Source organism: Anopheles marshallii, chromosome 3 (genome assembly GCF_943734725.1).
Source record: "Anopheles marshallii chromosome 3, idAnoMarsDA_429_01, whole genome shotgun sequence".
Taxonomy (NCBI): domain Eukaryota; kingdom Metazoa; phylum Arthropoda; class Insecta; order Diptera; family Culicidae; genus Anopheles; species Anopheles marshallii.
The window spans coordinates 82,723,937-82,749,797 of record NC_071327.1 but is presented as its reverse complement, the minus strand read 5'-3'; the positions used below and the strand labels follow the sequence as shown (position 1 = coordinate 82,749,797).

Below are 25,861 nucleotides of genomic sequence, written 5' to 3'. Positions count from 1 at the left end.
CAATAATGCCTTCCCGATTGCACTGATCGGAACCGTCGTATCGATGGGAAAAGGGTACGTTTTCCCCCCTTCACACATGGACGGCTAACCTGTCCGCCGAATTACACAATTGAAACGATGCAACTCCTCTTGGAGATGATTAACGTGGAGCTACAGCAAGCGCAGAACTGTGGTCCCATGAGCATCTCCAGCAAGAGGACCAATAGGAAGCATCCATTGTTCCGTTGCATTCACAAGTCCTGATTAAATCCCCACCTTTTGCGTCTCCGGGACCTTTTCCTGCCGTTTCTATCCGCACTGTACGCGATATACACGCGGGAATATTTATCTGCGGCCCTTTTGGGAAACTTTCCCATCCATTTCGCCCCATTCATCCCTTGCACTGGAAAATGTGAAAGAATGTTTCGGATTCTTCTGACTTGTCCTTTAAGTGAATGTAGAAGCGTGCCATAAACCTTAGGTAGAGGAATGTATTTCGCCAATGGCTTACCGCACTCGGCAGCGTTCCGTAGTTCGATCGGGCAGTGCGATAAAGTTTGGATGCCCCGAAGGTAGATAAATAAGGATCATTTCGGGAATTGGTCCAAGTGTCGAAGTAGTGGTAGTTTTGGCTTCACACCCGTGTCATGAAAGCTGTTCGGTGCTCAAGTAGTCGGTGGAAGGGAAGGCAAACGGGAACGGGGATCCAGCTCCACGTCCACTGTATTTCTTACAGCTCCAACTCACACTCGAGCTGGGCAGCGTCGAAGGCCAAACTTGGCGGTACGCGTGGGTCACACACCGTATTCTCGATAGCTTTCCGAGCGTCCGCCATCAGTACGCGGAAGTTAGTCTGCGTGTAGTCGAGTTTGTCGTACAGGAAGACGGGCAGCTTGTTGCTCATTACCCACAGCGACTGTTGCGGCTCTCGGTCAACCTTCAGGTCGTTCGGGAAGGTTAGCTTCTGTGCGTTCTTCTCCACCACGCCGAGGTTGTTGCGGTTGTACGGTTTGCCAAGATCCCAACAGCCGACACCCGATTGCTGGACGAGTGTGAAGAACTGTACATTGTTCTTGCCGACACCGGCTGTTGATGATTGCCCGAGGCGACCGCGGGTGCCCACCGGTTGGAATGCCTTCGCCGCCAGTCCGAATCCCTCCCATACAGTTTCATTGCGCAGGATCGAGGCCGGCACCTGGAACTCCATGAAGCTGGACATCGGGTGGAACAGCAGCATGCGATCGCCGGAGCGGTGCACCGGTGCGAGCGACATGCCGAACACACCATCCGACCACTGGAAATTAAGCTCCTGGTAGTTGTAGTCACTGGCGAGCGGGTTCGGGTTGTACAGATGGTTCGTCGTGCGCCAGCTCTTGAACTTGCGCATATCAAACACGGTGATACCGTTGCGCCAGACATCGGCAACGTATGCGAACGCATCATCACACTGACCGTCTCGCACATCCACCACGATGTTCGTGTGCAGTGAGTCCTCCTTCACCTGTTCCGCTGGCAGTACGTACGTGAACAGAAGTTCATCGTTCTGCAAGTCGAATGCCATAATCTTGGGTGGGCAGACCTGCTGCAGGTTGGTGAGCGTGTCGGTTACACCCGCATCCAACACCCATAGACGATCGCACTCATCCACCTGGATGCGGTACACCGACATCATCTTGGAGCAGTCCGGGTTGCGTGGTGACGTGTGATAGCTCCAGTCCGGATACGGCATCAACGGTTGGCTGCGATCCTGGGCGGGCAGTGGCAGATAGGACAGTGTGGCCGGCACACCAGGGTTCCAGCGTGGTGTCGTAATGAACAACCGGTCCCGGAATCGATCGACACCGAGCGGCAGATTGTTCTCCGGAATGAATTCCCTGCGGAGTAGTTAGACATCAGTGGGATTGTGGGACGAAATCGCCTCCATGATCGTCTTACCGTGTTCTGATGGCGTTATTACGCAACTGCAGCGAAGGGTACATGAAGTCGATCATCTTCCAATGGTAGACGGTGTCAAAGACGTTCTTACCGACATCCTCCACGAAGTCATTGGCAGCTCGCTTTCCATTCGTTTCCAGTCCCACCAGCGGACCTACGTAAGGTGTTGCCAATCGTTCCTGTTCGCGTTCCCGCTCTCGTTCTCGCTCGCGTTCCCGTACCGTACCACGTTCTCCATTCGCTGGTGACGTTCGAGTGAACGAACCATGTTGTGGTCCCTTCTTGAACGGAGAATAACTACCCACCGGACCGGTGATCACGGCTAGAACCAGCAGTACACCGGCCAGTGCCAACCACAGGCATCTCCCGTCTGACATTCTTCCTCCTTTAGTTACAGGGCACTGTAGCTGGAATGAAGGATGCGATTAGTTTGTGATTTTTATCCACGGGTAGGAAAGTAATTTGCTTTGAAAGATTTCAAACAACCGACAGCACACGACAAAGTGGGAAAATTTTGACCCCTGCCCACCGATAGCCGTGAGTTGGAAGTTAAGGTGTTGGGACGTGACGTGGGCCACCCGGTGTGATCGGATCAATATCGGGCTTGGTTTGAGATAAATGACAAACCATTTTATACCTGCCTTCATGTTCAATCGGAAAGGGGACACCTTCGGGTTGGGCGACATTGCGCGGGGTTATGAAGCAATGTGTTCCTTACAACATCTGTCACATTCAATTTTGACTAAAAATACCTACACTCTGCTCTCATTCGCGTCCTCCCAGTAGCCTTTCGGAGTGTTTGAAAGTGATCGATTCCACTCAGAAACTTTGGTAAGAGATTTAATAAAATGGAATTTCCATCCGCTGCGGGTTAAAGGACCCTTTTTCTGGCTATAAACGATGTAAGCCCTGTGGACCTATGACCCAAAATAAGGCTAATAAGAGGGAAAGGATCATTGTTTCCTTCCAAACGGCGTTGGGGAACCCTTAAATCGCCCACGAAACAGCACACCTCATATGTTAGCCATTCATTTCTCATACACCCGCCAGTAGTGCATCATTCACACCGAAGGCCGTGCACATTTTCACTGGAAGGATTTAACTTTCCTCCAGAACCACCCAAGGGTTTATGACTTTCGCTCAAAATCACCGTCGTCGTACGGGGTCTCTTTTGTTGCGAATTTTACTACCTTCCGTGTTGCAGACAAAATCAACAGAGTATGAAAGCTAATTACCTTCCAGAAATATGCGATACCTTTTTATCGTCTACCATCTACTGGGACATTTCCCAGCAGCTTGACTAATTCATTCACTGGCGTGTTGTGGTTTTGTGTTGCAGTGGTTCGTCAAATTTATCCAGAGTCATCTGAAGCGGAGTTCCCGGACAGTGTGGAGAGGCAGCACGATAATGGTTCCCCTTTTCAGGAACGAACAATGTCGGACGCTGCGCGCATCGAGCTAGACCGGGTTTGATGAAGCTCTTATTTGGAAAAAGGTTCCCCGCTAACAGGCTATGATCCCGTTGATCACGTTGGCTGAGGTTTAAAATTTAATAAACCACTACCATCCCCAACGAGAAAGAAAAAAAAATGGCGTTGAGGGTAACGCGTTACGACGACTACTAGGAAATCGGATTCCAACTGGACTGGCTTCCGTTGGCTCCTTGGAAAAGCACTAATAAAGATTCAATTTTGATTAATAATTCGTTTCGGAATAGAAACAATTTTGCAACTCGCTAGCGAAACGGTCAAAATTGACGGTGTTGGTTTGTTTGTTCATTTGTTTGGATCACATCGAGAGCTTGACGAAATTGTTCGGTCTCATATAATATTTTCATTTTCCAAGTCGTTTTGCAGCACGTCAGATGGGGAGAGTTATGCGCACAAGTGCTGTTTTGGCAAACAAAAGGGAGATACTGTAATGGAGAAAAATGTCAATGACATAAACAGTCTCCGCCAGTCCAGCACAAAGGACTAAACAGATTTTTGCATGTTAAATTACACGGTCGCTAACTACGCAAAATCCGTGCAAAAATACAACGCACAGAAGCCGCTAGTTGCCTTTTTGATATCCAAAATGCATGTCTTGTTTGTATTATTTTCTTCTCCTGGATTTGCTACGAGTTCCTTCTACGAGTGTTCAAGCTAAAACGATTGCTTATTTTGCCGGGGTAGGAAGCTCTTTTGCACACAGATATACCGATAGGGAGGCAACGACATCAAAATCGAGACACACAGTGCTGTTGGTAAATGTTGATTCGTCCATGAGATGTTCACCATACTGGAAAATTTTCTGAAACATCCTTTTCCCATGCCGATGATGCTACGGTAAACACTACACCGACTGTCGCTAGGGGTTCCAATGCTCCAGCATGATGCGGAAGAGCTCTCCAAAAACTGACTGATAGCGTATTTATTCACCGGAACATGCTCGCTTCGGAGCAGCGGTAGTCCGGATGTGCTGGGTGTATGAGCTCCAGCCACCATGGGAACCCCTGATGGAAGTTGCAACCAGGTTGGTTGGACACCGTGGTTGGACATTTCCACTGCCAGATAGTAAAGCCATTTCGACGCAACACAACAAACGACACAGGGATGATCCAACGCACCCTGATTGGTGGGGAAAACTCGGACAGAAATGGGAAACCTTCCGGCGTAGAAATTAAGCATTACGTTGTGCACCATTACGTTCCCATAATTACACGGCCTTCACTTGAAAAGGTGGATGGATTCTTGTTTCTTTTTGTCCCAAACCGAACCTGGTGGTTTCGTTCGCCAGCTGGAAGATTACTTACAATTTGGTGGTGTTAACTTAGCGTTCATTAGAGGGCGCTCGTTGGTGCGCTACACAAAGAATCTGTTGGACCGTAACTGCCGATAGCCATTTAGACGAGCAGGAAAAAAACACAACTCCAATGGTGTACTGGCCAGTGTTCCCGGAACGTGTAGCGCTCGGAGAAAAGTTTAATTTGAATGTTAAATCTTCCCCCCGTCACGAATAATTTCAAAGCGGTTTTGAATTGTGGATGCTGCTGGGTGTTGGATTCACATATTTTACACTCGGAAACTACAGACCAAACCTGCCAAACGGTCCTCAGTAGCTGTATGTAATTCGTGCTAATTACTGCAATTTTGTAACAGTGCGAGTATGCAAACCGTTTTTTCGCATTGATCATTTAAAAATCTACGGTTTGGCCTTGCCTCGTGCAAGACTGGCCGCATGGGTCCACCTGATCAAAGGTACACCCTAAACGTAGAAGCAGCAAACGCAGAACGAAACTGACCCAGCCGTGTACCACGCACGAACGCGTTCTATGCTCGAAGTAGTCGCACTCGGTGGCCTTGCGCCCAGATATTGGCGGCCGTTTACGGTGCCTCCAACTCCAACTCCACACCCTGCTCCCGCGCGAATGGTATTCGATGAAGCCGAACCGAAAACAACCAAAGTGCCGGTTGGTAGAAACAGGTCGGCTGCCGTGTGCTCCACTTAAATGCGTCAGTCCATCTACTCACAAATGTCTTGAGTAAGGTCGTGACTCTAATATTCAGGCAACATGAACCACGACAGTTTGGATCATTCGGATTTGATTATGTTTAAGCGTAAGCTGTAAATTAAATCATGATATTCGCGAGCTTTCTAAATGGGGTTGTCCATCAACACGATCCCACTAAAAAGTGTTGTGTCCACCTTTCGCGAACCACCTCACTGTACAGCGAGCAACACTTCAAAACAACCAGCATGCAATTAATCGTACCGGCTCCCATTTCGCGTCCGAAAGGTGCGGTGCGTTCAAGGTGTGCAATAAAATAAAAGAGGTTTGCGTCGAAATCTAAATCAAACGCAGTCCTATTACACATGAAGACCGCTCACTTTGTACGTGTGGCGTGACATAAGTGTGAGTGATAGAGGATAGTGTCAAAATGATACACACCCGCAGCACATCGAATGCTGCTTCTTCGCAACGGAGTTTCGGTCCAATTAATCCCGAGTGTGTGGTTGAGCAATTTCGGTTGACAATATACCTCCGGCACAGGCATTGTTTTTAATGTTTGCGGGAAAACGCACCCGAGTGCAAATGTCTCTGCAGGTGGAAATGGATTGCTGTACGTGTTGAGCATTTGCTTTTATGGTATGTTTTAACTTAATGCCAAAAACGCGAAAGATGATGCTCCCGCATGACAGATAAGTGTTGAGAAAAAAAGCAGCAGAAGAGAAGTTACGGGAAACCACCGAACAATCTACCAGTCACTCGGTGTCTCGAAATAAACAAAAAACCAAACAAGCTCGCATGACAACTGGCAGCTTCTCTACCGCTGCAACTTGCATTATTTGCATCGCACCGTTTTTTTTTTTCCTCTTTCTACACTGAGCACTTGATACGGGGTACATTATTAATCCATCCTTTTCACCTGTTCGCCGGCATGCGGGAGTGTGTACCGGGCCTAAACACCGAGTACTTGCCGCAGGGAGTAATATGTTGGCAAGCAGCCAAAACATTATGTCACCCAGTGAAGCTGCAGAGCTTTGGCCGTTGGCTTTGCAACAGGAAACCTTCCGCCTCAAGTTCGTCCCCGGTGTGGGTGAATAATAAATCGTGCACCACTGTTGCGCACCTTCCGAATCCGAATGTTTCCTACCGCGAAACCGACAAAACTGGTTTCTGCATACGTAATTTCTGGTGCACTATTTCCTGCATTTCATTTTCAGCATCGCGTGCCCAACTCTGAAGATGTTAGTTCCGCCTTGCTTTTCTCGCAAATCGCTCACCAGTGGCGGAAGATTCTGTAAGACCTGACTTCCTGTGCCCTTCCGCCCAAGGTGTCCAACCAGAAGTACAAATGTTGATATTACTGTTCAGCGCAAATTCAATATTCTTGATGGATCGATATTGGCAGAAGCAGAAGAAAAAAGTCACTAATCGAAGAACTATCCTTTACACAAAATGGTGTCTTGTAGCATTTTTTTACCAAACCAACTTCATCTTTATGGAACACACATACACCCGAAGCGAAAAGGTATAAAAAGAATGCTCACTTACGCAGATAGTGTTGCTTCTAGTTCCGAATAAGTCGTCAAACTATTCCGACTGTTAGCTTACTACTTCGCTCTGGTCCCACGAAAGTGAGAGCTTTTGCACACACACACACACGTTCGCACACTTGACGCACACACTGCAGCTACGTACGTACCACACAAAACCAGTCGACGGATTGTTGTGTCCGATCGCGTTCACAACGCACCTCCAAATGATGCCGCCAGACGAGTTGGGCTTCGGTTTTAAGCTCGTTTGACCGAAACGAGTAGCCTCACTGTGCGTGTACAGGTATTCCCGCATGCCTACCACCATGTGCAGAGTGTGCCGGCTTATGACGCCATCGATCTGCGGAGCCCGTCTGCGCGATCTACTAAGCATGCTGTAGCCCTCCGGCCCAATATTGTCGTGTGATTTCGCTTTCGCTAGGTCAATTATCTACAGTAGGTGCCATAGCAATATGCTTCGCTTAGAAGATTTTTTTTCTAGAGAACTTTTTGTTGTACATATTTAAAGGGGTGTACATGTTTAAAGGGCAAGCCTTACGCAGGTGTCCACTAGCTGTACTTAAGTGCAGATGTCATGTTTGTTTAGTCAAAGATGAAAGCCAAAGCAAATTTCCTAAGATAACCCATTCCCCCCCAATTGCCGCATTGGTTAACCGCTGGCAGACTTAATTATTCTTTCAGCGGGCTTTTTTTCGTAGTTTCAAAGTCGATCTTCTGGACAATTATCGGAGGCCTACCGGTGCTAACTGTCGCACCATAACCCAAGGCAATCTTTGTGTCAGAGGTTCTTGTCTGCGTCGACAATCGCAACTCCTTGCTTTAGGGCAACAAGCTGTACCGCAATCTAGAGCCGATGGTTTGAAAATTGAGAAACCATTCTTTACGCTTTACCAAAATTCAAAACCTCTTGCTAATCCCTTGCCTTAAGACTATCTGCAGGCAGGTTTTGCTTTTGCGGCGAGAAGCTGCATCAATCGTTCGGTTTGTTAATTTTTCATCCTTTCGACTAGCAGCCCGATTGGGATCTATCTCGAACATTCGAAAGTCCGTCACGATGGAAGCTGGATGTCTGATTCATCAATCACCTCTGCTTGCTACAGCTAACAGAATTTGATTGGTTGGTGATCTATTGCACCAACTACCCTTGCGTAGTGGAGATGTTTTATCTTTACACTCTTTCCAGTGCAAAGTTATGACAGCCACTAGGATGAGTCATGGCTCTCGGTTGAAGAGGTCGGTAGACAAACTTCTGTTTTGACAAGGGGTTAATAAGCTTCCAACTATCCGGTACGGGTCACGAAAGAATTTAACCACCGTGAAGCAATGATAAATCGTTGCCCTCAAGCTGAAGGCCACAAGTTACAACTAGAACATGGCTTGTTAAACCAGCCGTCCGGTACGCAGACATATCCTCCACATCCACCTCCGTGTGTCTGTGAAGTGTTCTTGTTTCTATTGCAGGAAATTTAAATTGTTTTTTCGTTGTATCAAAACACAACACAAAATGCTTCCTATCTCTAACTAAGCGATGCGATAACAAGAAGTAGTAGTAGCTTTGCTTTCTGTCTGCTAATATTAAAATTAAACACTATCTGATCAAATATTGTCCTGCAGCTTGCTAGTTCGATACGTTGGACGTGGTAAAGATTTTAATGAGGCGTCTATGTAAATGCTCTTTCCGCAACCACCATTTTGTGGTAACCACAGGTTCATTATACGACTTGCCGAGGAGGAAAGTTTGCTAGGAAATCATACGGCACGCATGTTAATATCAGAGCATCAACTCCAAAGTGTGGGACCCGAGTGGATTCGGGTAACCCAGAGCTTTGAGGGAAAGTAGTGTGTGGCTTACGTCAACGGACACCAATCTCCAAGTCCAAGTCTCCAAGCAGTCACAAAAACTGCTTCTCGTCGAATAACCGATGCAGAAAATGCAACATAATGATGAGGGCAACATAATCCTTCAACTACACCAAATCAACAACCGAACTGGGATGAGCGGAAATTGTAGTTTGGAAAGAATACGGAAACAGCTTATGTTATTAGTGCCGTCCGGATGTAAAACATCGAGCAAATTGGACGTCGTAACCGGTACGTACAACCGACATAATAGAAAAGGGGGTGAGAGTAAGCGGAGAATCAACCCAATCTGAACACGCTTCCAAGTTTTTCAAACAAAAACATTGGCAAAAAAACCAGCAGAGTAAATCGATTCCCTTATCACTCCCACGGCATTCCTTTGTGATTGTTCCTGTGTGATTTAAATCTTCTCTTGATGCCGTTTGAATGGTGCCTGTCATGAGCTTTATCTCAGTACTTCTACCCTTGTGAACAGTCAACCTATCAACTCGGTGACTTCGCTGAGCTAACGGGTACCACCATAGTGAACACGACCGGCTGTTTGGTGCTTACTTTATTAACGTTTAGTAGGACCCCATGCCCCATTGTGTAAACTATTTTCTATCTGAAACTATTGTATAAAAGGAATGTACAGGAGCAGATGATCCATCGTGGAGCATAAACGATTGAAGCATAAAGTCAAATGAAAGTTATTTCGAATATGATTCTGAAATCAGAAAGGAATCCATTTTGTAAAATGAATTGTTAACAACGGAAAATATTTATTTATTCCAACAACGTTTTTCTAATTCAAACAACGACAATGTCGGATTATTCTCAGACTGTGCTAAGCTTGCTCATTATAATGTATTCAACTGAACATATTTTAAAGGATCATGAAGTACTCTAATCATACTGCTCCTAAGTTCATCATTCTCGCTCTTCATCACAAAACAATAGAATGATGAATCGAACTCAGTGATCCGATGAATTGTGTTGAATAAATCCTTAAAAAATATCCTCAATTCAACCACACACGGGCTTGTGGAAAATGAAAGAGCTTTGTTTGGTGTTCCGTAAAAAGCACATGAACAAAATCCTGAAAGGCAGACAAAATGGGATGTATCAGTGTGTGGTATCGTGTGCCTTTGTTCTTATGGCATCGTCATCATCCCATTGAATCCCCTGAGAAGCGGTAGCAAATTGAGTGCTTCATGAGTGGTGGCTTCTGTCAATGGGAATCCATGGATTATATATGTTACAAATATGCTAATGATGCTACGACTACCGATTATTTCCTGTTTGAACGTATGTCCGTAATACACTCGCTAACTTTTTTGTTTCTAACTTTATTTTTAACTTTACAGAGGCTTTAGAACATACTCACGGCAAACCCGGGGAAGAAGTATGGAACTTCAGCTTCACTAATCCATCCATCGTAAAGGCATCCTCTCAAAAACCCACTGTATGGAACGGTGCAGTGTAGAAGAGCTGAGCGAAGGGTGTAATACAGGGGCTCGTCGATTGACACCTTCACTGTAGTCTTCAGGCAACCGACTTCAAAACGTGGTAATGTTCATGTAATTAAAAGTGTGCAACTGTACGTAAAAGTTTACCCCACGAAGGAACGCGGGCATTTGAGAAAAAATATTAGCAAAAGCTTGTAGCGATTCCACGCCAGCAAAGAACTGCAGCGTCCATCATCACGTACGTGTACCGGAAATGAACAGTCCTCTGTTCAGAATGTCAGCCAACGTGTGGACCATCATTGTGCTGCTGGTTACGGTAGGAATTACGGTTGCCAACAGCAGTGCCAGCTACAGCATGGTGGATCCTCAACGCGTCCTCAGCAATGCTGGCATTAGTCTCGGAGTGAGCACCGGCAGCGGCATGGCAGGCGGAGGTACACTCAACGAGCTCGGTAAGAACGCTGCAGGACATTCATTCATCACTGTTTTACAATATACGGTCCTTTCCTTCTCTGGCAGACGCAATGCAACCGAAGCCAACGGAAGTGCTGCGAAGCATAGCCGCTGTACCGTCTGCAAGCGTGACTCGTGAAGACACGGCTGACCTTACGTCAACAACACCACCATCCGTGTACAATGAAACCAGCAGTAACGCCACGGACAACAGCGCCCTCTGGAGGTGAGCTGGATAAATACCATAAAAACGGTAGCGAAACAAAAGGACCTGCCATGTTGTGATCAGAAACAAGGAATTTCTTGGCTATTCACTAATTGAACGGGATACCGCGATTGACTTTGCATTTCCTAGAAACCGTTTAGCGTTTGGATGATTTTTTTTTAATCTCAGGCAATGATCGATAGGATCGTTAGGGGAACTGCAAAGCATACAACAAAGTTACAAAGATGCTTACTGGCACCAACAACGGACGGTAACGTTGCATACCATAAAGTGCGCCACCCGCATCCTGCAAAGTTATCCTGTAAAGTGAATCCTTTCTCCTCAGCAATTATGCGTTTATTGGTTTAATTTAGTACCGATGCTTTGAAACCCTGAGAACATGGTAACAACCCGTAAACAATAGTAGAAACATAAACTTTTTTGAAAGATTTCGGTTTTTGTTAATTCCGCCCTACCGTTGAGGCAGGTGTGCCGTTACATTTGATGTGGCGCTGGAGATTCTGAGAAAAATGCCGCAGAGAATTGTATTTTGATAGCGATCGCGGCAAAATTTGTGTGAAACAAATTAACAACTTGCAGATACCGGAGCCTCAATGCTGGCAAGTTTTTCGACCCAAATCGTCCCACGTAGAGGGAGTGAGAGACATAAAAGGACAAAGAAAGGTGTATATGCAGCGTACGGCACTTTCTATAAGGACGATAAAAGTTTATATACCTGGCAAGGGATTGCCATCAGATAGGGTAAACCACGGAAGGAACAAGCCACCGTAATAACGATGCGAGATACACCAGCTTGGTGCGAAGGGACGGTTGCGAAATTAATGTTTTATGGTAGTTCTTCAACACAGCTAAATTGCCAGAGCACCAACCGAGTATTGTCATACTCCCGATGTGTTGCACCGTTAACGAATGTCCAACTGCGTGTGGAGGTATTTATTTTTAGATAACATTATCGTTTTTTGGACTAGCGCTGTTATGTTTCCATTTCATTAATCTCTCCTATATCCTTCGGACGCTTGTGATCTCTGGTAGAAGCTTAACCATCCGTACTCGAATGGGATGTTGCGACTAGTTTTGCAATGTCTATAATTTGCCACTATTATCTTCGGCTTCCTTCGGCGACCGTTTGTCCGTCTCGTTTGCTTTTGTGTGCCAACAGTAACGATTCGAGACTTCGAACGACATGTAGGACGAATTCTTATGAAACTCAATCAACACAACGTTACCAAATCAACGCTGCAAACAATACACGCAGAGGCTATAGCTTGTTTTTTGCCGCTGGACCTTGAAATGCTCGTCGTTCGGTGGGTTGTAATCAAAATTTATTCCTAAACCGAATCCTTCCGTTCGTCGTCCGTTTGTCTACAATTACGCAACAAGCAGGAAATGCGGTACAATTTGGAACGCGCCATATTTCTCATCATACGCTCTTTTCTCTTCCGCCACAGCAAATACATCGTCCGGTCCGGATACGCGCTCCCGGTGGATCCACTGTTTGTGGCCAAAATCAATCCCTTCTGGCTTCAATTCGAACCACCGTCGGCCGGCGAACATTACGGGCTGGCGGTGTTCTACTTCCTGATGATGCTGTTCGGCGTTATCGGAAACGCGCTGGTGGTCTTTATGTTCTACAGGTAAGTGGCCGGTATCCCATTCGTGCATCTATCGTTTCATCTTTGTCAACGCAACAACACCGCCGTCCCTTTTGACGACATCCATTTAATGGCAATGAAGACAAATTCACTACCGATTGTGTGTTTTTTTTTGTTGGTGACGTGGTTGGTATTGGTGGTTATCGCTACACGCTATACTCGTAACGGAAACAGATGCTGTGATGAATATTTATGTAATGGACGCAGGACACCACTGAGTAAACAAAGCTTCCGTTATTGGTCAGTGTTGCATGTTTTCATTGCAATTTACCCGTTTGGTATGTCGGTCTGTTTATTTTGCAGGTGTTTGTTTATTTTAAGCGCCTTCGATAGTAGGTGAACAGGGGGTGGTATGAGGGTTTGAATAACACTACTCTAAACATTTTGATCAGTTATTCAAATTAGATTTTAATTGCAATTGGAACATTGCTTTACAGATCCCTGCGTGGCTCCGGACAAACGTGGTATAATGCTCCCGATGTGCACTTGAGTAAACGTTCTACGAAATGTAGTCGATTGTAACATTTCCTACGCATAATTTGCTTTCTATACTTTATGCTTAGTTTATTTTACAACTATGTGTATAAAGCGTTCAACTAAATAGCAGCGTTTCCTAACGACACACTTGTTGACTTTCGAACTAGGAAAAGATAGATGTTTCCCTAGACGCACGATGATTTGTTAAACGCCTGAAAGTAGGCAAGTAAGTTATGCCCTGTTTTTTTCATCGAAACAATCAAATATAACGGCGAAGCCTACGTTCATAGAGCTTACTACACGTCAAAGCAAGCGTATTGCTAACGATAAACAATTGGCGATGGTATAGTTGGTATTTTCTGGTATTTTCTCCCAGAACTTCATCCTCTGCGCCTTCATCTACTAATCTGTTGATCATATTAGTCCCTTGGATTAATTTTCTTTTTTATCGGTTGCTGAAGCAGCCATTCGGTTTGAAATGCTTTTTCCAGTACTCGGATAAATAAACATCCAGGAAATAACTTTCATAAGGAAAAGCATAAATCCTGGAAAAATAAATCTGACGTTCAAAAATAGCCTGCAAAACACGTAAAACATGACAAACACGTCCAGCTTACACACGAAAGCAGTTGGTGTTTACGGTCAAGAAAATGAATGAACTTCTGTGAATGAAGTGTGAAGAATTTTTCACTTTTTTGTCCGTTTTGGCAAATCTTCAATTTGTAAACTTTTGCTTAAGTCAACACGAACGAAACGAACCCGGAAAAGAAATGAACAAATTTCTTGAACAAATGAAAACACGAAAGCGCAAAACTTGTACTACTGAGAATCCCGAACAAACAACCAATTTCATAGTTGTTCCTTGTACACCGTTTGAAGATGCAACCGGAAGATAATCCCTTTTGTTCCCTATGCCGTTCTTTACCAAGTACAAGTAATCAAATCGATTTTCTTTTCGGAACATCGTAAGAATGGTCATCTAGATCTAGAAGAGCACGGTTGTCAACGAACAAATTTTCTTTCGGTTCGAGATACGAAATTAAACCTTAGTTTCTCTCTCTATCTGTACATTCGCAATGAAAAGATTTTGAATTTAAATTGTTTAACATCTTTTTCTTTTTTTCTTCTTTTTATTCGCCATCTTTTGTATTTTTTGTTTTTTTATACATTTTTGTCACCATTTTTGTTCTTTTTTTGTTGATGGCTCGATTAGTTATGTCTAGCCTATTCTAACTATAACACCGGTGTAATGAATATATTGTTGTGGATTCGATTAATGTGTCGAACCAACTGTAGAATGATCTCCTCCGTTTCATTCGATCAACTCGGGATCCGTCGTAGGATCGTTGAGTGACGCTTGTTCCGCTTGTGACGGTGCGCTTGGTTCGTCCTGCTGCTTCCGATTTCTGCGACAGCCTCGTTTTCCATGTCCCTCCTGTTGATCCTCATCTTGCTGATGATGGTGGTGGCGACGATGGCGTCGTCCCGGGCCATGTCGTTTGTGGCAGTGTTTGGCAATTTCACGTCGCATAAACTTTTGGAATTGCCGATCACCCTCCTGGTCTGTAGTAACTTCCAAACCCGAGTGGGGAGAGTCGTTGCTGGAATCGCTACTGCTGCCACTGCTACTGCTGCTGCTGCTGCTGCTTGACGACGAGCTACGGCGATGATGGTGGTTTCGTTTGCGCCATTTTCCGCACGGGCGACCGTGACGTCCAAAAGCTTCCATCATGGTGGGGTAACCAAATGGATGACTTCTTACCTTGTGTCCACCCATCCACGGTCCGGCCGCCGGTCCAAAACAACGTGGCGACATTTCACGCCCATGGTGGCCACCTGTCCATGGTCCCGGTCCGAAGGTTGGCGGTCCGAAATGACGCCCCGGTTGTTGATGATGTCCGTGATGTCCATGATGTCCATGATGTCCATGATGTCCATGATGTCCATGATGTCCATGATGTCCATGATGTCCATGATGTCCATGGTGATGGCCATGGTGTTCGAGTGGCCTTGAAGAATCCTGATCCGAATGATGATGCCGATGGTGGCGTCCGTGGCGATGATGATGGCCATGTCCATCGTGTCGACCATGTCCGTGATCCCGGCCAAACGGATGCGGATGCTTTCCATGCCGCCGATGTCGTCGACCGTACCGCATATCATCAATAACCAATCCGGCGAAGCCGCGGGCTATTTCCTCGTCTCTATTTTCCTGTGTCAGTTCCGCTTCCTTAGTTGCTGCCAATGTGAACGCACGGTCAATGCTGCGCAGTTGATCAGCTTGCTCTTCGTACAGCCGGTTCTGCACCGGCCCCGGCAACAAACCGACCACAAACCGATCCACCATCAGCGGTTCTAGCAGGCTCTTGTCAAACTTGCACTCCATGGATAACGACTTCAGCCGGACGTACCATTCCTTAACGCTTTCGCCACGGTGCTGCTCGGCCCGGTAGAACAGTGCACGGTGCCGGAAGATGGCGATCTCCGGTATGAACTGACGGGCCAACACAGCGCACAGATCCTCGTAGGTCATGTCTTTCGGTGCTGAAGGATGGCAGAGACTGCGCAGCGTCCCGTACGTTGTCTTACCGATCACACTGATCAACACCGGAACACGAAGCTTTCCAACGATACCATTGGCCCGGTAAAACTCGTCCAATATCTCTTGGTACACCTTCCAATCGTCCGTCTCGCCGTGGAACTCGGGTAGAATAGTAGGCGCCTGTTTATCCATGATTCTTCCACTGCAAGGCCTGTGATTGTTGAACGCACTTTGGAGAACTGCACTTGCTCTGGTGACTGTAGAAGGTTCTTGAATCGCTTGCTAACTTCACTTCACTTTGCGTACGTTTGTATTGGCGACGTTGTTTGTTGCAACAATCGAATGCTTCACGCTTGTTTGATGCATTAGTTGCCCTTCCAGTCGGTTTATATACTCGATGCTACTTTCCCGTTCGTCTATCTTGTTTGTTCTTGTTTCTGTTGCTCTGTCCTACCGGCAAAACGAACACAATCGCACGATCCACCGCCCAGCACCACCCACCACCCTGTCGCCCACAGGCGAGTAAATTGTTGATGAGTCATTGTGTGCAATTTCACCACACACACCGAGCGGTTGCGTCAGTGTTGGTGTTTAATCTTATTTCCTGGTATCATCTACCAATGCGCACACAGCCTGAAACGGGTGGAAGGGGTGGTGCGTGCTTAGATAATAACCGGCTTTTGGTTTCATAATGGGGTGGGAAAAAGGGTGGCATTCTTCATCATGTGTGGAGGTCATGGAGCGATCGTCAAGTAGGGCGGTGGAGGGATGGTTAATCTTGATCTTTCATGTTTTTTTAACAATACCACCAGAGAGCAAAACAGTAGTGAATGTAGTAGTGATGGCAGAGGGAAATAGTTCGAATCACGTTTTTGTGCATCTTGCTTAAGCCTGTCCCAACGTGTTCCAACTTGTCGAAACTCCAACATCAGACCCCCTCAAGCATGTCGGCCTTATCTTCTAAATTGACGTCATGTGTTCATCCCATTAGCGCATGTTATCGTTTCAGTTGTCAATTATCAGTCCGTTTTTAAAGCTTATGCTAGTGTTTTTATAACAATTGTTTATGAATAGTGCACCGAGAAAAATAAAATATTTCCTGCATGACTCATCGTCACAGTTTGCAATGACTCGCATCGTAACCCGCCAACTACACACGGACCAAAGTTCTTCACGCGTGAACAATGATGCGCGAGTTTTCACATATATCCGCACTTACTCAAATGCGACATTCAAAACGACCAACAAATGGAACATCATCCATCATTACAGCAGCAATTTGTGGCCTGATTTTTTCAGCGTCCTTTCTCCGGGCATTTCACCAACAGCCATAAAAGGGGTTTTTTCCAGCAAAAATTCAACACTTTCGAGCATATGAAATTAGCACATCATTAAAGCACCCTTTAAAATCGGGAACTGTATTCAGGGAATTTCGTTACGATCGCACCCGTACACAAGCTCACCATAAGCACAAATATTCGTCAGTGTTGTTTAAATTTTTATTCTCTCGCTCGTTACCACGTGTCATTTCAGTAACGCGTAAAATTCGGGCACGTGCGCATCATTTGTATTGTGAGGGAGGGAAATTCAAGCGTCACTTGTCAATCATAGAACTGTGTGAAGTCATCTACACAGACACACACACACACACACTTATTTAATTAGGATATTCATTAGATTCATTAGGTTTATTCTGGCTCGTTTACGGACAGAAGTGGAGCAGCAACTCATCCCCCATGGTCTCATAAATCATTAAATTCGTCAACAACTTCACCAACATCAATTTCTGGCAGTAACACACATTTTCTTTCGCCATCTCATCCCCATCGGGGAAAACTCCACCAACTCCACCTTCTTCGTTAGCGGCAATAATGAGAACACACGTTGCTTTTATGGCTTCACTTGTTGCCTCCATCTAGCGAGATCGTAGGCTTTTATTAACGTATATACTTAGACTACGTTTAAATAACTATTCGATGTATATAAGTATGCTTAGTTTAAGTAGGACGCGCTTCACACTTTCCACCGACCACTTCCGCGCATGCATTCACAGAATCATCTCACAGTGGTCTCGCCCCCTTTTCGCTTAAACAGCTATCATAACTAAGAATTAGCAAATCCCGGCAGCTCCGGCCACTTCACTCTTCAGGGCACACTCCTTGTTCACGGCCAGCTCCAGTGCCAGCTCGAGCGTAAGGCCCTCGTTCTCCTCACACAACCGGTCCATGATCATACCGCTACGCAGTCCGGTCACGAACTTGTCCAGCAGTATGGCCTCCAAGTTCTCACCGAACCGGCAATCAACGGACAGCTTCTTCAGCCGCCCGTACCACACAGTCACCGTTTCGCCCTGCTCCTGGCGGGCATTGTAGAAGGTGGTTCGCTCGCGGAACACGGCCACCTGCGGGCTGTACTGCTTACGCAGCAACTCGCACAGCTCCTCGAACGTACGGTTCTTGGGCAGTACCGGATGGCACAAGTCCCGAAGTGTTTTGTACGAGTCACTGCCAATAACCGAGATGAGCAGCGCCGTGCGCTTCGTGTCCGGAATATCGTTCACCTCGAAGAACTGTTCCAACCGTTCCTGGTACACGTTCCAGTCGTCGATAAATCCGTCAAACTCCGGAATCGAACCGACCATCGCTTGACCGACCATCGTGACCTTCGTAAGCTTTTGCCGCGAGGGAAACCGTTCCGAGCAGTAGAGAGCGAAACCGTGTGGACGTGGTTTCGAACGTGAAGCGCACTATACGGCTGCGAACCGGGATGTGTAAGACGTTTATAACCGACTGGTGTGCGGATCCCCACCTTGGTCAAGTGGCGCGGCTGTGTTCGTGGAACCGGTGCCAACCAGAGGCTGTACGATACAGTCGGTGGCCAGTGTGAGTGCGGCGTGCTGGCGCTGTACACTGTTGAACACACAGCGGATGACATCATCGTCGTCTAATTCGCTGTTGAACTTGAGGCAAAATCGATGGCGTTGGATGGCCACACACACACCAATGCAACCCGGCCGGCGTTCATCGAATGTAGAAAAAGAGAAATGACTCACATACAACTCCGTTTCTTTATTTGGCTCCCGGCCAAAAGGAATTTTTGCACTGCATTCGTTCGTTTAGGGTACAGTCCTGCAATAATCAAACCCGTATCTTATCAAGGTCAGATTACTTTTATCTCGAAAAGATAGGCTTATGGCAGCAGCTTAAAGATGACTTTGTGTATTTTACGTTCTTGTTCCAAAATTGTCATGAAATGGTCTGAAAAACAGTTGCTTTTCATAGTTCCAACTGATTCCATACTGTAAAAATACACTGTGATGTTATGAGTCGATGAGACCAAACCGGTAATGACTCAGTCTATAAATTGCACAACAAGGTTTAATTCATTACAAATGTACTCTCACATTAGTTCTATTGAGGATAGTTGTACTTCTCGGGAAAAAATGACGTTCTTTCGCATAATTGATTAACATGTGTCAGCTTACAGGATTCTACGAAAGTGCCCTCTACCACATTATGGCGTATTTACTTGTGAATATTTCATTATCAAAATGGTGAAATGAACGAAGGTCTCCTTTCTTTCATTCAGTACAGTTTAGTTACTATGTTTTATTAATAGCCTTGAGATAACGTAGACAATATTTCTCTATAAATTAGCTTTACTTTACTTTCTTCACCACTGGGAAAAATACCCCTCATGATTGCATAAGTCATTGGGACTCATATTTAAAAATGCCCTCAACCCAACATGAATAATGGCAGGAAGGATGACTTTCTAAATGTAAATTGCATCTTTTTGGGAAGCTCTCCGTAAAGCAGCGCATTTTAAGAAGCCGGTTTTAAGCCATGGCCCAACCGTTAAGCCGGTTCGCACTGTACGCACTCACACTATTTCAATCCCCTTCGGTGCAGTAAATGTGGTGGGGAATGAAATGCGCTAAAAACCTGTAAAATCGCAAAATATCTTCTTCGAGAAGGTTCCGTTTTCTTTCGTTAAATTGAGACCTCTTTTTGTATGGTGTTTAAAAATACTTCTCTTACGCTTTTATTAAATACTTTCCCCATACTCTTCTTATCCATCTATTCGAACAGTAGTTTATAGCTTTATCCCTCCCCTGTGTGTGTTCTCTTTCGTCGCTCCTAATCTCCAGCCCGGGACTGATTTTCGTCCTCATTCTTGTCGGCATTGCGTCGCGCATTTCTTCGACGGTTCCGATTGCGTCCTTGACTGCGTCCCTTACCCTGTTCACCACAATGCGAACCATCCTCGCTCGGTGCGACGCCCGCTCCACCGCAATTACATCGTCCACAGGCGCCAGGAGCAGGAAAGTTTGCGACCGGATTTAGATAGGCCGTTTCCCGTACGGCACACTCCTTGTTCACAGCAATATCGAGCGCCTGCTCAAGTCGAATCGTTTCATTCTCCTCACACAACCGATCCAACACCTGGCCCGGCCGCAATCCCGTAATGAATTTATCCAGCAGGATTGCTTCCAGGTTGGAACCGAACTTACAGTCCACCGAAAGTTTCTTCAGCCGTCCGTACCATTGAGTCACGTTCTCCCCGACGCTCTGTGTGGCGTTGTAAAACAATGTCCGCTCGCGGAAGATTGCCACTTGGGGGCTGAACTGTTTGCGTAGCAGCTCACAGAGCTCCTCGAACGGCCGGTCCTTGGGCAGCGATGGATGGCACAGATCTCGCAGACTCTTGTATGCATGGCTGCCGATGCAACTGATCAGGAATGCGCTGCGCTTTTCCGGCACAATTTCATTAACCTCGAAGAACTGCTCCAACCGTTCGTAGTACACATTCCAGTCGTCTATATTGACGAAAAACTCCGGTATTGTTCCAATCAACTGTCCCGCTGCCATGGTGAAAATGTCTTGCTGAAGAGTCTCGGTCGACGGTTACTACGTGTTCACGATCCGACGGAGAGTGAATCACAACGAACGGAACGTTTTGTTTGCCGGTATTTCTTTATACCCGGCCGAGTTGGACTTCTTCGGTAGTGTTTGTTTTGGTCGAGTGTGCGTATGCGAAAAGAATCGCCATGCAAACGCACACCACCAGCATAGGAGCACCAGGAGCACTCAACTACTACAGTGATACACCGGAAAAAGAACCGGCATAAATAGATATTTTGTCACTAAACACACACACACACGCAAAGCGTTGAATTTTTAACTGGCGGAAAGAGTGGAAAATGAATCATGTAGTATGATGTCATTTGATGCATTTTTATGTAATTGAAGGGGGTGGAAAATAAGGGGATGTAATGATTGATATCAAAACCAAATAACGATGCAGGAAAGCGTCAAACTGTCTGAGGAAAACATATTCGTGTCAGGAGAACGGTTTTTCATTCAAGGCTCGCAATAATCTCTTAATAACTTGTCACTTAACAAACTATGTTGTAATGAAGAGTTACAATATATATTTCCATTATTTGTCTAAAAATATCTATGTGACACGTAATCATGTTAATTGTCATCAGAAATCAAAATCTTACCCTCTTTCTCATTGGGGTGGGGGAGGATGTATTTATTTATCTTCTTTTTTATCACTACGCGCCTCATCATTCGATTAGCCCATTGGCCCACTTGGCCACGCAAATAGCGACTTCCCTTTCCATCGACCGAGAGAAAGAGTAGGGTGTTATCATCTTGCTTTGTGTTATGTTTCGTACCAGGTAGATGGGGATGGGGATGCTTGACCATTGGCAGACGCATTTAGTTTTTCAGTACACACCTCCAGTGCAAGATCGTGCGAAATTAGCAGAATTGCATGCGCCTTATTAGAACGACGAGTTGCGGTGTTGTGAAATATTCGTGAAACATATACGAAGCTTTATATGACCATGGCGTACCCGGCGATTGTTATCAAACTTTGGCGTGTAATGCAGGCGAGGGGGTACAACGTACCGATACAGCTGATCGCTTATTTGGCCATTGCCTTAGGGCTGGTGGAGTATCAGGAAGCGACGGTTGAAATTTTCAAAAAACCGCTCGTAGAATAGAGTGTTCGGCATGTTTTCTCGGGCAAAAGACATGGAAGTACAGCATCGTTAATGGCATTGTCGTATTCTTGCATCATGCATTTCTGCAGTAAACGTATTAACAGTGACAAACTTCACAAAAGTGCAAAAATTGGAGCTCTACATGTGGCCATTCGTTGGCAGAAGAAACGCGTTCATTCATGTTTTGCTTTGCAAAGTAAGGTGCATTGTGCCAAGTGAAAAACATATGATTCTACGCATACTATTGAACGCTGAAGCACCAGTAAGGTGCATTGTGCCAAGTAAAAAACATATGATTCTACGCATACTATTGAACGCTGAAGCACCAACACTCGGCCCGTTGGAAGGTTGTCGATGGGTGGTGTTAGTGCGCGAAGCAATACAAACACTACCAAAAGGCGATGTATAAAAGTGAGCTCGGTGGCCGTGGATATGGTAGTTCTACCGTTACATTCCACCAGTGCGTTTGGGGCGTACGTTATCGCCTACGGAACCGGGCCCGGGGCCATACACCTGGGCTGCCCTTGGCCCTGGGCCGGTCAACCGGATGCGCGGACCGCAACCGTGTTCGTGCAGTTACACTAGTGTGAAACGTGGAACATCCGGGTGGAACCGTCAACTTCCCGGTCGTCCTGGCTCCTAGCCGCGTACATTATGATGCACATCATTCTCTACGTTAGACTGCGGCCTTTGACTGCCGGTAACGCTCGCACTCGTGCCCCACGCCTCGCTTCCATGCCGCTGGAGGTGACCCAGATAATTCCTCCCGGTTTTGCGTGGGTAGCCGTGCAGAGAAGAAGACACCAAGCTGTGTTGCCCAGTGACTGAGCGTCGTTGTGCGAGGAAGAAGTCTTTAGATGGACCGCGGGATGTCGCCAGCGCGCAGAACATAGCCCCCAAGTGCGTCGTCGCCATGACTCATCCACGTATCGTGTAGATGGCCGCAAATGCGTCCCTTTGTATGAGTGACAGCCAAACTGCTCGCAGAGGAGACGTTGCCGCTTCCATCTTGGCGGCCTGCAATTGTGTTTGAGTGTGTGTGTGTTGGAGCTTGTGGATCATCCGCGGGGACGTGACTCGCCCATATCGATGGAGACTATCTACACAACCAACTCGCACTAACCTCCTTTTGTGGTGCCGCAAAGTCATCGATAACAGCTGCTGCGCGAAACAATCGTTCTGGCCCCCCCGTTGGCCCTCCTTCTACACTCCCCCGCTCGTCCTGCCAGTAAGGTGCCTTAGTTCCGGAACTGTGTCAGACGAACGTTATATTGCATATTGCTTGCATGTGTGCTTGCACGCCCGTAAGCAAATTGGACCGCGCACAGTTCTTTCAGAACGTACGCACTGCGTGCCCCGGGGACACGCGTTATAAATTTTCCCCCAGCAACTGAATTTCGCCACTGCTGCGGAATTCACCAACCACTCGCTAACCGAAATGGTTAGCGTCACTTTTACATTTGCACCCCCGGGTGCAGATGTGCCAACGAAGAGAAGCGCAAATGGCGACTAATGATGGCGAACGATACGGCTGAAACACAACATCAATCGGACCGCACCACAGGTTCAATTTTCCTCCATGGTTGTGCAGAATGGTTCGACGTCTCTTCAGCGCGGTGCCGCTGCATCCGTTTGATGGAACCCCTCCGGAGCATGTGAGATACCCTGGTGACGTTGATATTCTGCTGCGCCGTGATGACTGTGAAAGGGACTTCGTGGGATTCGCCGTCATGGTTGCAAATCGTTTGCCGACGCTGCTCCGATCAGTGGCACAACGCTTGCCGTGGATCCGGATTCCCCCCGCCTTCGGGATGGGTCGAGTCCCCCAATGCAGGCGAGCTTCAGGGTACCGGCCGGGCGTATCGATCGCCCCTTCGAGGTGAAAAACAAATCTAAAAATGGATAGAACTGTACCTTATGGAGTGTGCCTCGGATTGGAGTAGTGTCTACACCTCGGAGTCCACATAAAAAGACCGGCCTAACACGATGCAGAAGACGATAGGCCAAGAATTAGAAAAGAGCAAATAAAATGTTCACCAAAAAAAAAATTCATTAATGTTCATTTAATATCCACGGCAATTTTAGTTTGATGACATGGGAATTCTCTCGACAATTATCTTTAAAAAGCGACTGAATGCGACTGATCGGTTTGCAATTGAAATTGGATCGTATGATCTCTAAGCCTTGGAAATATTTTATTTTATTATTTCAGAGAAAATGCAATTTACAATTTGTCGTTACTTAACTATGCACTAGACGGTATTCAATCATATAAATAATATTGTTTCTTATTACCTTAGTTTTGTTTGTTTCATTGCAGTTGCGCAGTGTTTAAAATCCACGTTCAATGACGCAACTCGCTTGGTCAGAGCTTTCTCCCTTAAAAGCGCCATCTATCGGAGAGTAGCATTACTATGTAACGTTTATTTTTCTTGAGGCTTTTATTCATTATTCCATGTGCATGTGTGACAACACATATTAATGTATTGGTCTCTAAATATCGTTGCGGTCGAGTAGATGACGAAATAAATATTTTACATTTCTTTAACTGTAAGGTGGTCAATTACGAATCTTACCTACTCTCTTCCTTAGATATCGCTCACTTCGTACACCAGCTAATTATCTTGTCATGAATCTAGCTGTGGCGGATTTCGTCATCATGATGGAGGCGCCTCTGTTCATCTACAACAGTATCCACCAAGGTCCAGCCCTCGGGTCGATTGGTAGGTATCCTGGATGTGTGTAAGAGTACCGCTTGACAACTTTAACTAACCGTTTTCCCTTTCAACTGCATTAGGCTGTACGGTTTACGCGTTGATGGGAGCACTTGGTGGAACTGTTGCGATCGCTACACTGACAGTCATCTCGATCGATCGTTACAACGTGGTCGTGTACCCGCTCAACCCGAACCGTTCAACGACCAAACTGAAGTGTTACATCTTGATTGCCTTCACCTGGGCGTATGGATTGTTCTTTTCCATCTTCCCAGCGCTTGAGATTGGGTTAAGTCGCTACACGGCCGAAGGATATCTGACGGCATGCAGCTTCGACTACCTGGATCGCACGTACAAGGCCCGTGTCTTCATGTTCGTTTACTTTCTGTTCGCCTGGCTACTACCGTTCGTAATCATCAGCTACTGTTACGCGCGGATCCTTATGGCCGTCATCAATGCTAACGCTATCCAGTCCAGCAAGAGCAAGAACAAGACGGAGGTGAAGCTGGCCGGGGTCGTGGTGGGCATCATCGGGCTGTGGTTTGCCGCGTGGACACCCTACGCTGTGGTTGCGATGATGGGTGTGTTTGGGTACGAGAAATATCTAACCCCACTGAACTCGATGATACCTGCAGTGTTTGCTAAAATAGCGGCCACGATTGATCCGTACTTTTACGCCATGAATCACCCACGCTACCGGCAGATGTTGGAGCGCATGTTCTGTAACCGTGGTGCCGACCAGGGTAACTCGCAGTACCAAACCTCACACTATACCCGGGGTGCCTCGCGTGCCGGCGAATCCGATGGTGGCGGCGAAGAATCCGGTGGTGTCGGACGTGTGCCGGGCGGTGGTAACACTGCCTCCGTGCGGGGCACCGGAAGAAGTGGACGGCTAATCACGGCCAAGGGTATGGCTGGAATCAGCGGTAATGGTAATGGTGGAGGCGTTAAGGCGCTCAAGAAGCAGATTTCCAACGGCGATGAAACATCGCTCGAGGTATCGCTCGAGATGTAACAGTGCTGCCCGCGAGGAGTTCAGCTCCTTCGCGTAACGGACGACTACGAAAACAGTGCCTTCGTGTAGCCGGGGTTGCGGTAGCGACAGAAACCGAGGGTGGACGAGGGTGGTAATGGAAGAATTGGCTGAACGGAGAGGTGCACTGTTGAGCGTCGTAATCATAGAAAATTGCCGGAAAACCGATGGTACCGCTCATTAGAGGGGCGACAAATACGAGTCTTTGCACGATTACGGAGGCGTTAGGGATTTAGGATGAAAAAGTGTAATACATTCTTCGCTTAAAGAAAGACGCGTCCTTTGTTAACGGAAGGTTTCATATGTACGTGTCAAACGTGGCGTCAGCAATTGTTGATAAAACTCACAACAAAAATTGTTTGAGGTATAAAAGTGAGAACTCAAGTCTGAACAGGGCGGAATGATTCATAGAAATGTGTAGACAGTAGACAGGAAAACCTAAGGATAAGACCGTCTCAAACGCGTGGATAAATCCATGTTTTTCTC

The 25,861-nt window shown here is 46.4% G+C and overlaps 4 protein-coding genes across 4 annotated transcripts; 1 reads left to right on the top strand and 3 right to left on the bottom strand.

The window, feature by feature from the left end:
• Nucleotides 1–709: 709 nt before the first annotated feature.
• LOC128715641 (protein yellow-like) lies at nt 710–2,291 on the bottom strand. Its single transcript, XM_053810551.1, has 2 exons — nt 1,915–2,291; nt 710–1,853 (listed from the first exon to the last, which is right to left on the bottom strand). Exons 1-2 carry the CDS (start codon nt 2,289–2,291, stop codon nt 710–712), a joined length of 1,521 nt encoding a protein of 506 aa, XP_053666526.1.
• Nucleotides 2,292–10,515: 8,224 nt separating this feature from the next.
• Nucleotides 10,516–25,357, top strand: LOC128711147 (opsin-2). Its single transcript, XM_053806011.1, has 5 exons — nt 10,516–10,714; nt 10,782–10,941; nt 12,390–12,575; nt 24,221–24,351; nt 24,426–25,357. Exons 1-5 carry the CDS (start codon nt 10,516–10,518, stop codon nt 25,355–25,357), a joined length of 1,608 nt encoding a protein of 535 aa, XP_053661986.1.
• On the bottom strand, nt 14,383–15,804 carry LOC128711148 (sarcoplasmic reticulum histidine-rich calcium-binding protein-like). The gene has a single exon (XM_053806012.1). It carries the CDS (start codon nt 15,802–15,804, stop codon nt 14,383–14,385), a length of 1,422 nt encoding a protein of 473 aa, XP_053661987.1.
• Nucleotides 19,752–20,483, bottom strand: LOC128711149 (uncharacterized). The gene has a single exon (XM_053806013.1). The coding sequence runs from the start codon at nt 20,481–20,483 to the stop codon at nt 19,752–19,754; it is 732 nt and encodes a 243-aa protein (XP_053661988.1).
• Nucleotides 25,358–25,861: the final 504 nt, after the last annotated feature.

Coding starts and splice junctions, on each gene's coding strand:
- LOC128711147 (XM_053806011.1), top strand. CDS start 10,516: ATGAACAGTCCTCTGTTCAGAATGTCAGCCAACGTGTGGACCATCATT. Junction 12,576..24,220: donor GTGGTCTTTATGTTCTACAG/GTAAGTGGCCGG, acceptor TCTCTTCCTTAG/ATATCGCTCACTTCGTACAC. Junction 24,352..24,425: donor TCCAGCCCTCGGGTCGATTG/GTAGGTATCCTG, acceptor CAACTGCATTAG/GCTGTACGGTTTACGCGTTG.
- LOC128711148 (XM_053806012.1), bottom strand. CDS start 15,804: ATGGATAAACAGGCGCCTACTATTCTACCCGAGTTCCACGGCGAGACG.
- LOC128715641 (XM_053810551.1), bottom strand. CDS start 2,291: ATGTCAGACGGGAGATGCCTGTGGTTGGCACTGGCCGGTGTACTGCTG. Junction 1,854..1,914: donor AATAACGCCATCAGAACACG/GTAAGACGATCA, acceptor ACTACTCCGCAG/GGAATTCATTCCGGAGAACA.
- LOC128711149 (XM_053806013.1), bottom strand. CDS start 20,483: ATGGCAGCGGGACAGTTGATTGGAACAATACCGGAGTTTTTCGTCAAT.